This window comes from Marmota marmota, unplaced genomic scaffold (genome assembly GCF_001458135.2).
Source record: "Marmota marmota marmota unplaced genomic scaffold, marMar, whole genome shotgun sequence".
Classification (NCBI taxonomy): Eukaryota; Metazoa; Chordata; class Mammalia; order Rodentia; family Sciuridae; genus Marmota; species Marmota marmota.
The window spans coordinates 17,570,949-17,586,775 of record NW_026000196.1 but is presented as its reverse complement, the minus strand read 5'-3'; the positions used below and the strand labels follow the sequence as shown (position 1 = coordinate 17,586,775).

The 15,827-nt window shown below is 36.7% G+C and overlaps 1 protein-coding gene across 6 annotated transcripts in view; it reads left to right on the top strand.

Annotated features, from left to right (window-relative positions):
- The window catches only part of LOC107148465 (ceramide synthase 3), a 162,091-nt gene that overhangs the window by 84,610 nt on the left and 61,654 nt on the right, over window positions 1–15,827 (top strand). For all 6 annotated transcript variants that reach the window (XM_015493126.2, XM_048790357.1, XM_048790359.1 and 3 more), the window contains 4 exons: window positions 5,038–5,156; window positions 10,909–10,966; window positions 11,478–11,528; window positions 15,350–15,442. In XM_015493126.2, the coding sequence (XP_015348612.1) occupies window positions 5,038–5,156; window positions 10,909–10,966; window positions 11,478–11,528; window positions 15,350–15,442 (321 nt within the window). The remainder of the gene's footprint in view (window positions 1–5,037; window positions 5,157–10,908; window positions 10,967–11,477; window positions 11,529–15,349; window positions 15,443–15,827) is intronic.

Below are 15,827 nucleotides of genomic sequence, written 5' to 3'. Positions count from 1 at the left end.
CAGATCAAGTTAAGTTAGGTAGGGATATTAAGGTAAGATTATTAAGTTTGGTAGGGATATTAAGCTATAATTAGTCCTCTTCCAGGCCTTCAGTGTGGTAGCTTCTGATGACTTTATCTGCTGTTGTTCTGTGCCCTGAATGATTCGATGAATCCTATGAGATGATACAGCAAAAGCTATCTGGCTGGTTACAGACTGCTGGGTATTCAGCCATCTGGCCTGCAGTCAGGCTTTGTATGGCCTCACAGTGTTCACTGCTACTGGCTTTAATTTATCTCTGGGGGCTGGGTATGGTGGTGCATACTTATAATCCCAATAGGTTAGAGGCTGAAGGATCACAAGTTCAAATGCAGCCTCAGCAATTTAATGAGGCCCTAAGCAATTCAGTGAGACCCTGTCTCTAAATAAAATATAAAAAAGGGCCGGGGATGTTGCTCAATGATTGAGTGACCCTCGGTTTAATCCCCAGTACCCAAACAAACAGACAAAAACCTTTCCTCTGGGTATTGATCCACATTTTTAAAACACATTGGTTTCACATCAACATCCTCTGACTGCTTTGTCTCTGGAATCATCAGACAGTGATGTGACATGTGCTTTTCTATTTGCTGCATCCACATAGTTATTGCTCATTTCCTCAGTGCCAAAACTGAGGGTCAGTTTTAGGCAATTTTAATTTTTTCACAGTATAATAAAAAGGAAAAAAATTTTTCTTATATTGATAAAATTCTAGGAATTATTGTAATTTCAAAAAATTACATGTTTATTTGTCTGAAATAAAGACTATTGCCCCAAGTATAACATATAAAACATACCTGTGTTAAAATCCTATTTATTATGAAATGGATCTGGCCCACTTGATAATTTGTTTTGTTTGGCCCTAGTTGACCACTGAGTTTGTAACCTTTGAACTAATTCGTCATCCATATTGTTTCTAATTTAAAATCATAGCCTATAGATTAGTGTTTTCCAGAGGATAAACTGTCATTATATTTTTCAATCATTATTTTATTTTATTTTTTTTTATTCGTTGTTCAAAACATTACAAAGCTCTTGACATATCATATTTCATACATTAGATTCAAGTGGGTTATGAACTCCCATTTTTACCCCAAATACAGATTGCAGAATCACATCGATTACACATCCACATTTTTACATAATGCCACATTAGTAACTGTTGTATTCTGCTACCTTTCCTACCCTCTACTATCCCCCCTCCCCTCCCCTCCCATCTTCTCTCTCTATCCCATCCGCTGTAATTTAATTCTCTTCCTTATTTTTTTCTTTTTTTCCCTTTCCCCTCACAACCTCTTATATGTAATTTTGTATAACAATGAGGGTCTCCTTCCATTTCCATGCAATTTCCCTTTTCTCTCCCTTTCCCTCCCACATCANATATTGATAATTGTTATGTCTTGTTGGTGGATGGTTCCTTTTAACAGTATACAGTGTCCTTCTTTATCCCTTTTGATTGACTTAGGTTTGAAGTTGGTTTTATTCGATATGAGTATGGCCACACCTGCTTGCTTCCAAGGACCATGTGAGTGGTATGATTTTTCCCAGCCTTTCACCTTCAGCCTGTGTATGTCTTTTCCTATCATATGAGTCTCCTGAAGGCAGCATATTGTTGGATTTCTTTTTTTAATCCAGGTTACTAGCCTATGTCTCTTGATTGGTGAATTTTAGCCATTAACGTTTAAGGTTACTATTGATATATGGTTTGTACTTCCAGTCATGCTTACTTATTTATTTATTTTAATATGGCTAGTTTTTGCTTTTTGGTTATTTTTTTTCTTCCCTTTACTGAGTTACCTCCCACTGTGAGTTTTGGGTACTGTTTTTCAATTCCTCTTCTTGTAGTGTTTTGCTCAAAATGCCTTGCAGTGCTGGTTTTCTGGCTGCAAATTCTTTTAACTTTTGTTTATCATGAAATATTTTAATTTCATTGTCAAATCTGAAGCTTAATTTTGCTAGATACAGTATTCTTGGTTGGAATCCATTATTTTTCAGCGTTTGAAATACATTGTTCCAGGATCTTCTCGCTTTCAACGTCTGTGATGAAAATTCAGCCGTTAACCTAATTGGTTTACCCCTAAATGTAATCTGCCTCCTTTCTCTTGTAGCTTTTAATATTCTCTCCTTGTTCTGTATGTTGGATATCCTCATAATTATGTGTCTTGGAGTTGGTCTATTATGGTTTTGTATGTTTGGGGTCCTGTAGGCTTCCAGGATTTGGGAATCCATTCCATCTTTCATATCTGGGAAGTTTTCTAAGATTATTTCATTCAATAGATTGTTCATTCCTTTGGTTTGAACCTCTATACCTTCTTCTATCCCAATGACTCTCAAGTTTGGTTTTTTTATGACATCCCATATCTCTTGGATGGATTGCTCGTGATTTCTTAGCATTCTTTCTGTGTTGACTATATTCTTTTCAAGTTGATAAACTTTGTCTTCATTATCTGATGTTCTGACTTCTATTTGATCTAGTCTATTTGTAATATTCTCGTTTGAGTTTTTAATTTGGTTTATGGTTTCGTGCATTTCTAGGATTACTGTTTGATTTTTTTTTTTAAATCTCTATCTCCTGGGTGTTTTTTTTTTGCCATTTGAATTTGCTTATGTAATTCGTTTTCAAAATATACTTTCATTGTTTGAAGTTGGTGTCTAATGTCTTCTCTAAGATTCCGTTCCATCTGAGTTAGGTATGCCTTGAGTTCTTTCTCTGTCCATTTTTCTGATGCCTCTAGGTTCTCCTGTGAATTTAAGTTGTCCTGCATTGTTTGTAATCCTTTTTTCCCTTCTTTTTTCTTGGTGCTCACATTATTTTCCAACTCTGTTTGTCTGCTGTGTTTCTGTTTTCTCCTTTAAATTTGTTTTGGTTTTTATAGTTCCAATATCTCTTCTTTGTGTTTGGAGACAATGTTTAGAGATGTTGGATTTAATTGTGATTTAAGATAAATTCATTAGTTTCATTAACGGCCTACAGATTTTGATGGCATATAGAGAATTGAGGTTTGAACTTAGGATTTTATGTTGAGGTCGGGTGATTTGATGGTATGGAAGTTAGTATATGTTAGCTTCTTTGGGGGGTTGCTCAACTGCAGGCAGATATTAACAAGAGAATAGACAGGAGTACTTGGGGGTAGTTAAGGGCTTAGGCGGACTATAGACTGATTTGTAGTATTCATCTATTTGCATTTAGTAAGTTATACGTAATCTGGGTGGTCATGCTTAAGAGGAAAGATGGGGAAAAGGTAAGGAAGCAAATCAAGAAATAGAGAGGGAGAGAAGAAAGAAAGAGAAAAGAATAGAAAAGAAAAAGAAATGATAAAAAAATGCAGTAAAATAAAAATTACAATTAAAAAATAATTTAAAAAATTAAGATTAAAAAATTAAAAAAAGAAAGAAAAAAAATACACTGTTAAGCTTCTATTTTCTTCGCTTCCAGTAGGTGGTGCTGTGCCTTCCGGGCCAAGATTTTGCCCTCTGGCTGTAGGAAACAATCCATGTGAGGCTGCTCCCTCCTCACCCCCCCCCCACCGTGTCTCTCAAAACCCGTTAGCTTAGTTTTATTCCTGGTCTGTAGTCTCGTCGCTTCTCCTGCCAGCCAGGCCTTCCCCAGTGTGATACCTCTCGGAAATTCAAGCTACACTCTGGGCCTGCAGTTTCCTGGATGTGGAGTGCAGCTATTGGGAACCGGCCCCTATTGTTTTGATTCCTTCCGATAGCCACTCCTCCGAGAGCTGGCGAGACAGGTTTCGTTTTCACCATTGGTGGGAGGGGGGAGTTGGAGGTCAGGTGCCTTTACCTTTCCCCACGCCTCTGTTCACTCTCACCCTGTTCATCACGCCCCCAGAAAGCCTGGGAGATATTTTATGCGATTTTCCCGCTGTATGGGAGATGGGCTAAATGGCACACACCTGTTTTATCGCTGAACTTGCTGTGATCTGTCGGAAACTGGCGATGGTGATGTCAGCTCTCCAAGATGGTGGCCACTTGCTTCTTCGGTGGGCTGTTCGGTGTGGAGGACAGAACTGGACCGCTTCCTTCCCCGTCTCAAACCCAGAACTCAGCCCAAAGCACAGTGAGGGCACAGCCAGCAGGAACCCACAGCATCTGCACATCCTCTGCGTTGCTGACACGCCGTTTTTCGGTGTGCCACAGTCTCTAGCAGCGGGGCGGGCCACTGATAAATCAGCCTGAATCTCCGGGCACACAATTCACTCGCGATTGAGCCCCAGTAACCGATCCTTGGGTGATGGAAATCCTTCCTCTAGGTTTTGGTGCACCCCAATTTTGCTGGAAATTCCTAACAAGATAGCTTTTGGCCGTTCTAACTCTTTATTCACCTGCGCAGTGACGAGTACATGGGGGTGATGCACTCTATTCGTCACCATCTTCCAGTCTCCCTCAATCATTATTTTAATAATTAGAAATAGATCAGATTAGTTTGAAATGAGCTGTATATCTGATTAAATGTGAAAGTAAATGACCAGCACCTGTTTTTCTTAAATTACCTTCTAAAACTATTATATCATGTAAAGTAACAGCACACTAATCTAAGTCCCTGACAACACTCTGCTATGAATTTTAGCTCTTGGACAGTCACTAAAATGCTTAAAAGGCTTCAGTTTTCCTACAGGAAAAATCAGAATATTGGGTTTGATTGACATTTAAAACTGTGCTACTCTATTTGGTGCCTAGCAAGTCTAAATAACTTTTAGCTGAGTGAATGAGCTCACGAATGAAACTTGAACATGTGGATTGCTACCGACTTAGGAAGATTTGGTCTTTCTCAGTAAAACAGCTAGGCTACTGACATTCTCTCTGTTGTTTGTTTTATTTTGTTGATGTGTGTGTGTGAGTAATTCCATAAGCAAAAGAGATAAATTCCCTGGCTCACGGTCTCATGGCAGAAGGTCTCTTATCCCTCATATACAAGATTTTATAACCCAAGCTCACTGTCTTTTAACTGCCTGCCTATCTGATTCTGTTCTTTATCACTCATTGTTTTGTTTCATCTTTTTTCAGACTGATATTTATGGACTGGCAAAGAAGTGTAACTTGACGGAGCGCCAGGTGGAAAGATGGTTTAGGAGTCGGCGGAATCAAGAGAGGCCTTGCAGGTTGAAGAAATTTCAGGAAGCCTGGTAAGAATGATGATCAAAGCTGTTGCAGTTCTGCAGAATTGTGTGGAGCAGAGTAGTCCTCTTAGGATACTAACATTGGAGTGGAGGAAGGGTTCAAACCAGCTCTGTTATGTCAGAGTGTTATGCCTGCTCCTTTCCCTTCTGTACTTCCATTCCCTACTCTCTGAAATGAACCAGCTATGAATTCTCTAAGGTAGACAGGAGACACTAAATACTTAGAAAAATAAATACCAAAAAAAAAAAAACAGATAAGAGGTAAGATATGTCTTACTTGGTGTTGTCTCTTCTAGAGCTGAGGTTGGTACTAGGTCACAGGCTTTTCTCCTGTTTCCAGTCACTATGATAATAGGAGGAAAGGAGGTCTCAGAACATATCCCAGTGTGTTTCTCAGGACACTAACTGTGAGGACCTCTTTCTGTCTGACTTAGTTCATGAGCCCAGCCCTGCCTGTGGATTGCACAGCCTGTGCCTCTTGGATCCCAGATGACTTAGCAGGAGGGTCAGGATGGGCTGGGGCTCAAGCATGGTTTACCTAGAATAGTCTCCAGGCAGGGAGGCTCCACTGGATTTATTTTTTCTTTCCTTTGAGTTCTGCTGTGTTTCCCCCCTCATATTGTAGCACTTTGGGTCACTCTCTTGGTGGCAGAAACTGCCCCATAAGGTGGTCTCAATCAATGCTCGTACTATCTCCTCTTCTCTATATCCAGATGAATGTATATTAGTTGGTTTGTGTCTGCTACCACATTTGACACTGCCTGTTTCTTTCTTAAGGCCTTTACATTTTCTAGTGACTTCTACCAGGTAATTTTATTTTGATGTTAAAATAAATGACTGGCCAAATTAAGAATCAAATAAATAACTGGAGCCTGTGGCAAAACTTCAATGACTTCATTTAATTTCTCTATACATTCCTGGTCTGTAATCCAACTGTAAGTTGGCCAGTGTCTAGAGGGACAGATCCATTCTTCAGGGTGTCTCTAAACACCCTCTTTCTGGTCAAAGGCTTATACTGCCTTTCCTGCAGTGACTCCCGTGCATGGCGTTGCTATTTCTAACTGGCTTCTCTCTGGTTTTTAGCTTTTGAAAAATTAGTTACTGCTTTGCCACTGATGTCAGGTTGACACAAAGGATATCTGTAACTCATCACCACAAAGAAGGGCATAGTAGATCAGGTCTCATATGGCATCCTCCTTTTTCCCTTCTGACATTCATTCATTATTGCTAACAGATGATTTTTATCTTAAAGTGCCCAGGCTGGGACTCATTCTCTGTTTCTGAGCTGAATCATATTCCAGTGAAATTCTCTGGAAATTTCTTATGCATTATAGTGCCTCGCAGTTTATGAAAGTGTGTTTGATTCTCCCAGCAACAGGGGCTTATTATGTTTGAGAAATGAGAAACTGCACATCCATCTAGCTTAAGGAACTGGCTCAAAGTTACCTAGCTGTCTGAGGAGCTGTTGTGTTCAAGTCTTCTCTCTCCTATTCTGATATAATTTCTGCTGCCTCATACTGCGCCTGCCACCTCCTGCCTTCTTCTCACCAAGCAGAGCATACCCTACACAGAGTAACATTTAGAAATTTGGAAACATTTGGGCTGTGCTCTCCATTGGAAGATGTTCACAGAGTTCAGGCTAGAGAAGGGAATTTCAAGTTACCTTAACCAGTCAGTCAGGTCATACAGAGGTTCATGTTGAAGATCTCAGCATGGAGTACTATCCTAGAGTGTATAGCGGTGTAGATTTTATGAGGGAAGTAAACATGTAAGGCCTGTTCCCTAGCCCTAACCAGCTGACTGGGGAGACCTGACCATTACCCATAATGGCATAATACCTATTGTTATTCCACTCCAGCGATTCAGGACTGTACACCAGCAGGTTCATGGTCACGTTTAGATGTACTCTGGGACTTCAGAGGGGGGTGTCAGCATATCAGCAGCATTAGACAACAGGTTTTCAGAGTAGACAAAACCTTTTTATCTGAACCTTGAAGAATGGGTTGAGTTTCCATAAGAAAAGAAAGCAGGATTTGGGGATGGAATTTTCACATAAAGCAAAGATGCAAAGCAGGAAATTATCTAATATGTTCAGGAAACAGTGAACCCACAAGTAAAATTTAAGCTTTATCTTATTTAGCAATATCACAAATTTATTCTATCAGATAACTGTTGAAAGTTGATTATGAACTGTGTAAATAGATGAAGGTAAAATGCCAAGCTGTTTAATTTTTACTATTTTTCTATTAATTTTTCTATTAATTTCTGGAATGTACCTCAGAAATCAGTGCCTGAGGTACTAGCCCAGACATTTTGGAAATCTCAGGAAACCTGTATTTCCTAACATTTTTAACCTCTTACAAATTACTCTCCAACAGACAGAAAATCCTGTTGGTGCTCTCCATAATGTCTAAATACATTAATCTCTGAGCACCCTGAGCTCAGTTAATTGTTTCCATGATTATTTCCTTTAGTGGTAACCCCTGTGTCCCATGCCACAGCATTCAAGATTTTAGTCCACAGAGGGTCCTTTAAAAAATTTAAATTCCATATTACCTGGACATCTTTCTTTTTAAAGTAAGCATTTCCATCTAATAATAAGAAGCAACTCCAAAGTACCCAAGGTTTATAGAAAGAATACCCAGTGCCAGAGGGAGGACTCTCCAGGTGGCTGTTAACTCACCCTTGCCTGACCACACAGGTACACTGCCTGCTCCATTCTACCTCTCCCACTACAGAGTCCCATCCTGCCCCACCTGGCCTCACCAGCTTCTTTCACCATTGGTCTAAATCCACACTGCCCATTTTCTCTCTGATTTCACTCTGCAGTTCCTTCTTCTCCTACTATTACCAGCTTTGCCTAATGGATCAATTTCTGAATTTTTCTAGTGGTTTTTCCTTCCCTCCCACAATTATGTTTATATAAGCCTCTCCTGGGAATAAGAAGTAACCAAATAAACCATGTAAAATTGCATCAGCAAGTACATCATTATTCATGTTATCATCCATGAAGTGCAGTAGTTCTCAAACTTCTCCATCCAGGATTCCATGTTCTCTTAAAAATCCCAAGAACTTAATTAGTCAGACATTTACTGTATTAGACATTAAAACAGACATTTATAAAATATGAGACTGCATGAACACACTTTTCACCAGTGTAGTTTCATTCAGAACAACAATATGATCACATGTCATGCAACCTCTAGAATTTACCACTGCAGCCTTGTGAGAGAATGAGAGCCAAAGGGGGAAACACTGTTTTAGTGTTATAAAAATATTCTGACCTCAGGGATCCCTGGTGCACACTTTGAAAACCTCAGGTATGGTGTGATGAAACCTGAGTAGAACTGGTCCAGAAAACTGTGAAACTTGGGTTGCACTCTTGCATCTGATTATTATTATTTAATAACCTTGGTGACTTACATGATCTCACTCAGCACCAGTTTCCTTTAGTATTTATCTTATCTACTTTTTAGGGTTGTGAGAATCAAGCAATGGTCTGCAAGAAGTGGCTAATTATAGTATCAACTTCATATTCTTGTTAAAATAAATGTTAAAATCTTGATAAAAATGTGATAACATGTGCTTGGCATAGTGCCTGGCACAGACTCAAGATGTCAATAAATGTTTGAGATACAAAAGATTTGCCACCTAGACTTTTGGCTGCATTTGTGGGCTGTCTGGCCTTATCATCTATTTTTTGATTCTTGTCTGGACAAGATAACCCAGGGAGCCAAAGAAATGCTGTCTAGGCCAAACACAAAGATGACAAGTGCAGACAGGTTTCAACTCTCATTTTGTAAAATGCCCTTTGAGTATTTTTATGATTCAACTTTCTGAGCATTGAAATCTACTTTTTTTCTCCTATGAAAACAAGCTATGAGGGGCTGGGGCTGGAGCTCAGCAGTAGAGCACTCGCCTAGCTTGTTAGAGGCACTGGGTTAGATCCTCAGCACCACATATAAATAAATAAATAAATAAATGTATCATGTCCAACTACAACTAAAATATACATATATATTTAAAAAAACAAGCTATGGAGAAAGACTATGATCTAACTCAGAGGCAATGATAAAGTTCAGGAAACACTACTAAATGCAGAGTCCAAAGACTTGTGATTATAGCCTCAGCTTTATTATTTCTTACATGAACTGAGAAAGTAGCCTGGCTATAATGAGACTGATTTTTCATCTACAAAATCAGTATATGCTTATGTCCCTATTTCCTACCTGTCTTACAGGGATATTGAGGAAAACACTGTAAGGCCTCACTCAAATTTATTTTGGTATTATTATTGCTTCAGCAATCATTAGATAAAATAGCCATAACTTTTAAAAAAATATTTATTTTTTAGTGGTAGTTGGACACAATACCTTTATTTTATTTTATTTATTTTTATGTGGTGCTGAGAATCAAACCCAGACCTCACATATGTGATGTGAGGTGAGCACTCTACGGCTCAGCCCCAGCCCCAGCCCTGCCATAACTTTTAGTATAAGCTTTTTTTTTTAGAGAGAGAGAGAGAGAGAGAGAAAGAGAGAGAATTTTTTAATTTTTTTTTTTTTAGTTTTCGGTGGACACAACATCTTTTTTTTTACATGATGCTGAGGATAGAATCCAGAGCCCCGTTCATGCCAGGCGAGCATGCTACTGCTTAAGCCACATCCCCAGCCCCAGTATAAGCTTTTTGTTTATTTTGGAAAGTTGCAAACATATACAAAAGTAGAAAGACTACATAATGAACTATGACTGCTACTACCAATCACCAACTTCAACAATCAACTCAAAGCCAATATTATGCTATCTAAATACCTCCTCAGGCTACTCTCCCCAGCCACAGGTAATTTTTTAAGAATATGTCAGGCACTGTGTGGTTTAACTACTAAGTCTGTTATGGTGTATCTCTAAAAGGGAAGAACTCTTTATTTTAAACATAAGTGAAAAACCACTATCATACTAAAATAATTTTAATTTGCAAACAGATATTTAATGAGTGTTTGGATTTCTTTCATTGTCTTATAATTTTCTTTACAGATTGTTTATTTGAATCAGGATCTAAATTTAGATTCATATGTTGCTATCAGTTGATGTCTTTTAAGTTCTTAATATGTAAAGCTTTCCCCATACATGAGAAAACTATTTTTTTTTCAAATTCTGATTTTAAGAAAAAAGAGTAAAGTCTGGCCACATGCAAGTTTTTCAAGTAGGAATTAAATGGGAATAAAACAGGTTACTTTTTAAACTTTATTTTATTTATTTATATTTTTATGTGGTGCTGAGAATCAAACCCACGCTTCACACATCCTAGGCAAGAGCTCTACCACTGAGCCACAACCTCAGCCCCTAAAATAGGTTATTAAGCTAATTAGATTGCTTCTCTCTACGTTGATGACAATTCATTATTTTTTATGTATCCAGAATTGGCCTAGTCATAATAATAAGTAGCTAATATGTATTGTTGCTTACTTCATACTAGAACCATGATCAATACTTTTGTAAATTATCTTTAATTTATTTTACATTTTGGGGTAAGTTTTGTTCTTCCCATTATACAGATGAGGAAGTTAAGACTTCCTGAGGTGAAATGATTTACCTAAGGTTGTAGATATATAATAAATGGCAGAGCCAGGATATATGAATTTAGATTTCTTTGACTCCAGAATGTATGTTCTTCCAAACTCTGTCATACCAAATCCTTTTCTTCTCAGATGTCAATCATGTTTATAAGGGAGTAAAGACTTTTTTTTTCTTTTGGCAGCTGGAGATTTGCATTTTACTTAATGATTACTGTTGCTGGAATTGCATTTCTTTATGATGTAAGTTCCCTTTTTGATATCTTTGGTTGGAATCTGCCTTTAATTTCTAAAGTTTCTGCCTATGAATTCCTTTAGGATATAATACCTCCAGTTAGATAACCAGATTTAGAGCTTTCTCTTGAAATTCAAGACTTTGCTCAAATATTTTATTGGTATGGATGTCTCAAGATATTTTTATTGCTATAGACACAGTAATTGAATCAGAAATAATTTAGTAGATTCACTTGTTCAAAATAATTCCCTCAATGAGATAGCACTATTTACTGATCCCAGATTCATTAGAAGCAGTGAATTTGGTGGGGGTGTCATATAGGAATATGGATAAATACCTAGACAGGGAGAACTGTGTACAACAGAAGCAATAAGAATATACAAAGTCGAGTTTTCCTGTGCAGTGTATCTTTGCCCCCAGTAAATATCAGGGATAGCTGTTTTCTGTTGAAATTAGCCTTTGACTCTGACAAATTTATTTCTTCTCTCCTGGCTTCCTGTTTTTTTTTTTTTTTTCCAGAAACCTTGGGCATATGACCTCTGGGAGGTTTGGAATGGCTATCCCAGACAGGTAAGACCCCTTTAATATAGCTCCTCCCCTTTTCAACACCCAGTCCCCCAAAATTGCCCCTTAGGTCTTAGTCCTCTTTCTACTATTTGCCCACTACCGTGCCATCATCGGCTCTTTCTCTACCTGGGTTTCCTCATTCTTGGTGACTCATCATTTGTCTCATTCCTTAGTTTTTTCACAGGTTAAATGAATGATGTGTTTAGATTTAAATATTCCATTTTACCATTTGTTTTTATTTGTATCCACTCGATCCATTTCCTTTTGTATTCCCATCTTGCTTTTCTGTGGGACAGTTTGTTTTTTTTAAAATACAGTTCTGTATCTTTTCTTCTTACCTTTACTTTATTTATTATTTGTTTTTATGTGGTGCTGAGGATCAAACCCAGTGCCTCACAAGTGCTAGGCAAGTGCTCTGCCACTGATCTACACCCCCATCCCCACATTCAAGTTTTTTAAAAAGTTGCTATCCCATTTCTTCCCTTCTGTTGACTTTTCACTGCTTTTTAATTCTTTATTAGTTATCCTATCCTAGAGATTACAATATACAAATATACATCCTTGACTAATTGGAGTCTAATACAAATTAGAGCTCTGTTTTTTTTTTTTTTTCGGTTATTGAAAAGTCATTAGAATATACCATTTACTTTCCTGCTTCAAATGTTTGGAGCTCTGCATTTATTTTTATTATTGTTTTGTAAATCAGTCAAGTTATTCTTTTCTTGGTATCCATTACTATCTGCATTGCCATGCTTCCATCTAGGATTATTATCCTTCTAGTTGAAAAAGAGTCCCTTTGGTATTTTTTTAACAGTCGGTCTGCCAGATTTTGTTTGGCTAAAAATTGTTGTATGACCTTTGATTTTTAAAGGACATTTTGCTGGGTACAGAATTCTAGGCTAGCAATTATTTTTCTTCAACACTTCAAAGATGTTATTTCATTTTCTTCTGGATCCCATTGGCTTCTTTAAGAATTTACCTGTCATTTTTACTTTTGCAAAGAAGCAAAAAGAAAATAATGTCTTTTTCCTCTAGCTGATTTTAACATTTTATCCTATCTTTCAGCAGTTTTATTATGATATACATAGATATAGTTTTCTTTGAACTTTTCTTGCTTAGTGTCCATCTTTCTTAGTACATTTGCAACCTGTGCTTGATGTATTTTTTTGTAAAATTCTTAGCCATTGCTTCTGTTCCTTCTTTTCTCTCCGATATTCTGGAATTCAAATTACAAGTGTGCTAATATACTGGACCATTAAACTGGGCCTCATATATCTCTTATGCTTTTAAAAATATTTTCCATCCTGTTCACTTTCTTTGCTTCAGTCTCTTGAGAGAATATCTCCAGTCTTTTGGATTTTTGCATGTCACGTGAAGTGAAGCACTGTCTTTTGTTCTAGACAAATTTTTCAGGGATGTTTGTATAGCAAACAGTCGCAAAATATAGGGACACTCTTTTCAGAGAAAAGAGAAACATGCTACTGTTCATCATGAAAGAATTAGGTCCCCTAGCTCAGGGTTCCTCTCATGTAACACAATTTACTGTGTATGCCATTGTCATTTGGTCCTCTTTGTTTAGTCTTATGGAAACTGAGGATGGAATAAGTGGCCCAGATACTGATAGTCTGACTACTGCTATTACTGTCAATCATAAACTATACTTTATCTCCTGCCTTCTATTAGCAACCAGGAAACTTGTGGCAAATCAACCTGTTAGCATGAAAATGGGTTAAAATTTCAGGTACTTTACAGTTGGGTCTTTTTAATACTTTCATGTCCTCCAGCTTACTACTGCTTTTACCAGCAGTGTCTAATCTATTGCTAAACACATATTTTGAATTCACAGTTTCAGTTACTGTATTTTTCAATTCTCAATTTTTTATGTAATTATTTTTATGGGTTTCAGTTCTCTACAGAAAATTTCTCTTTTAGCCTGTTTTTTCATGTTATTTTGGATATAAATCAGATAAGTCTAATGTGTTCACATTTGGATCTGTTTTCTTTCTTGCTCCTGTCTCCTTCTCCTTTATAGCTTTTGAATGACAGACATTGGATATTTAAACATAGATGGTCAGGATGATATTTTCCTTCTAAAAGTATTATTTTCACTTCTGTTGGGCATTGAAGTATGTCATGTGATTGATCTACTTTTGTGTGGACCACAATCTTTGTGCGGATAGGTGTGTTTCCAGCTTACCCATAAATTTCACTGTTTTCTTCAGTGGTTTTAAATAGAAGAATACAGTGTTTACCATGACTTCTTTTCCTTGGGTGGCCTGAACACCAGTTTACCTCCTAGTACTGTGAGATTATCAAAAATCCTCCTTAACTTTTGCTGCCTTTTAGTTTCTGGCCTCCATAACTGCTTATAAATTGTCATATGCAGACTTTGTGATATGCATAAAAATGATTTTCTTTGAATTTATTCTGCTTAGCCTTTGTAGTACTTTATAAAATGTTTTCTTGAAATAAAACTTTTACTTTAATGCGTTTTTCTTTTCTTTGGGGGGTCTTTACTCCATAGGTTCCGGATGCCTTGGTTGCTCTCATATACCTTCAAACAGATATTCCCTTTTTTTTCCTTTTGTTCATATTTTTAAGTATTTTTCACTAAGGTTAGTCATAAAAGGTTCATTTGTCATAAAAAAGAAGAAACTAAATTTGTTTATGATCTTATTGAGGATGATGAGTTCATCATGGATAAAATAAATAGTCTTTTTAATGTGTTAGCTTCAGAGTTAAAAAAATCAAAGAAGGTTAGACCAAAAGAAACCCAGGCATTATCTAGACTATAACCCAGTATTATCATCTTCCATCTCTAACTTTCTCTTATCTTCTCGGGTGTATCAATCATCTTGATATATAATAAATGATCCCCAAACTTGGTGCCTCAAACAGTAAGCATTTATTTGGTCATGATTTGGGTTGGCAATTTAGGTTAGGCTTAGGTAAACATGTCAGCTGAGTTCATCCCTGAATTTTCAGTCAGTTAGCGGCTGACCCTCATTCATGTTTTTCTCAGTCAGCCCCTTTATTCTCTTCTTTGCAGCCTCTCCAGCAAGATAACTAAGGTTTCTTAAGGGTGCTTATGAAGTCTGTGCTTCCATCCCTTTGGCTTATATCCCTTTGACTAAAGACCGGGATCAAGTCCATAGTTAGTGTAGGAGGGAACCACACAAGGTCTGGATACCAAAGTCAGCATTCTGGTTGGGCATCAAGGTAACAATCAGTCATACCAAGTAATAGATTGCCTCAAATAATGCTTGAAGCAAAATTTATTTATTTAGCTAAAATAAGCATCCCCTGCTGTACAAGTATTAAGAGAAAGCCTAGCAGTGAAAGTTTATTTCTTAATTTTTTCAGAAGTTTTAGAGTCCTTAAGTAAATGTGCATACTTTATTACTATCCCATTTGAGAATGGATGAATTTTGACCACCAGACTATCACCAGAAAAGATAAATTCTCAGTAGTATTTAGGAAACATTAAACAAGGAGAAGCATAGGAGGAACAAAGCAGATTTCCTATTGTTCTTAAGTAAATATTTTTATAATTGATTTTCTAACTTAACTTCATTTAGTTAATATAAGACAATTACAATGAGTTTTATGAACTATTTATATAAAACATTTAACTTGATTTTGGAGTGCTTCTCTACCTTTTTAGAAATAAGTCACTTTGAAATATTGCAAATTTGTTTCTGTAAGTTGAAAAAAAAAGAAATATATATCAACATTACTTAGGAAATTTTTTGGACTACAAATTTATCAAAATAAATCGTTGACAAGATGACATTTAATGCAATGATTACTTTCCTTTTCCTCAGCCATTGCTGCCATCCCAGTATTGGTACTACATTTTAGAAATGAGTTTTTATTGGTCTCTGTTATTTAGCCTTGGCTCTGATGTCAAGAGAAAGGTAAGTGTCTTATTTACAAAATTTCTTCTATATAAGTTTCCTCAAAAAATTTTATCCTTCTCCTCAAAAATCTAATTTTTTTAAATTGTATTTATTCTGGTTCATTTCTTTTGCTTTTGATAATACATGAAATAATGTAAATTATGCCCTGCTTTTGTGCCTTGGTAAATATTTTCAGTGAAACCCTATTGAAGCTTTAACTTTGAAGCCCCACCCCATTCAATAAGAAAAGAAATTTCTTTTATGTTATCTGTTTCTTTTGATTTAGAAATTTAATGTTTTTAAAGCACAAGAAAAAAAGTTAGTTTTCATTCCACAGCCACATCTCTTAGTTTTACTTTACATAATACTTTCTGAGTTTTTCCCTGAATTCATCAGACATTCT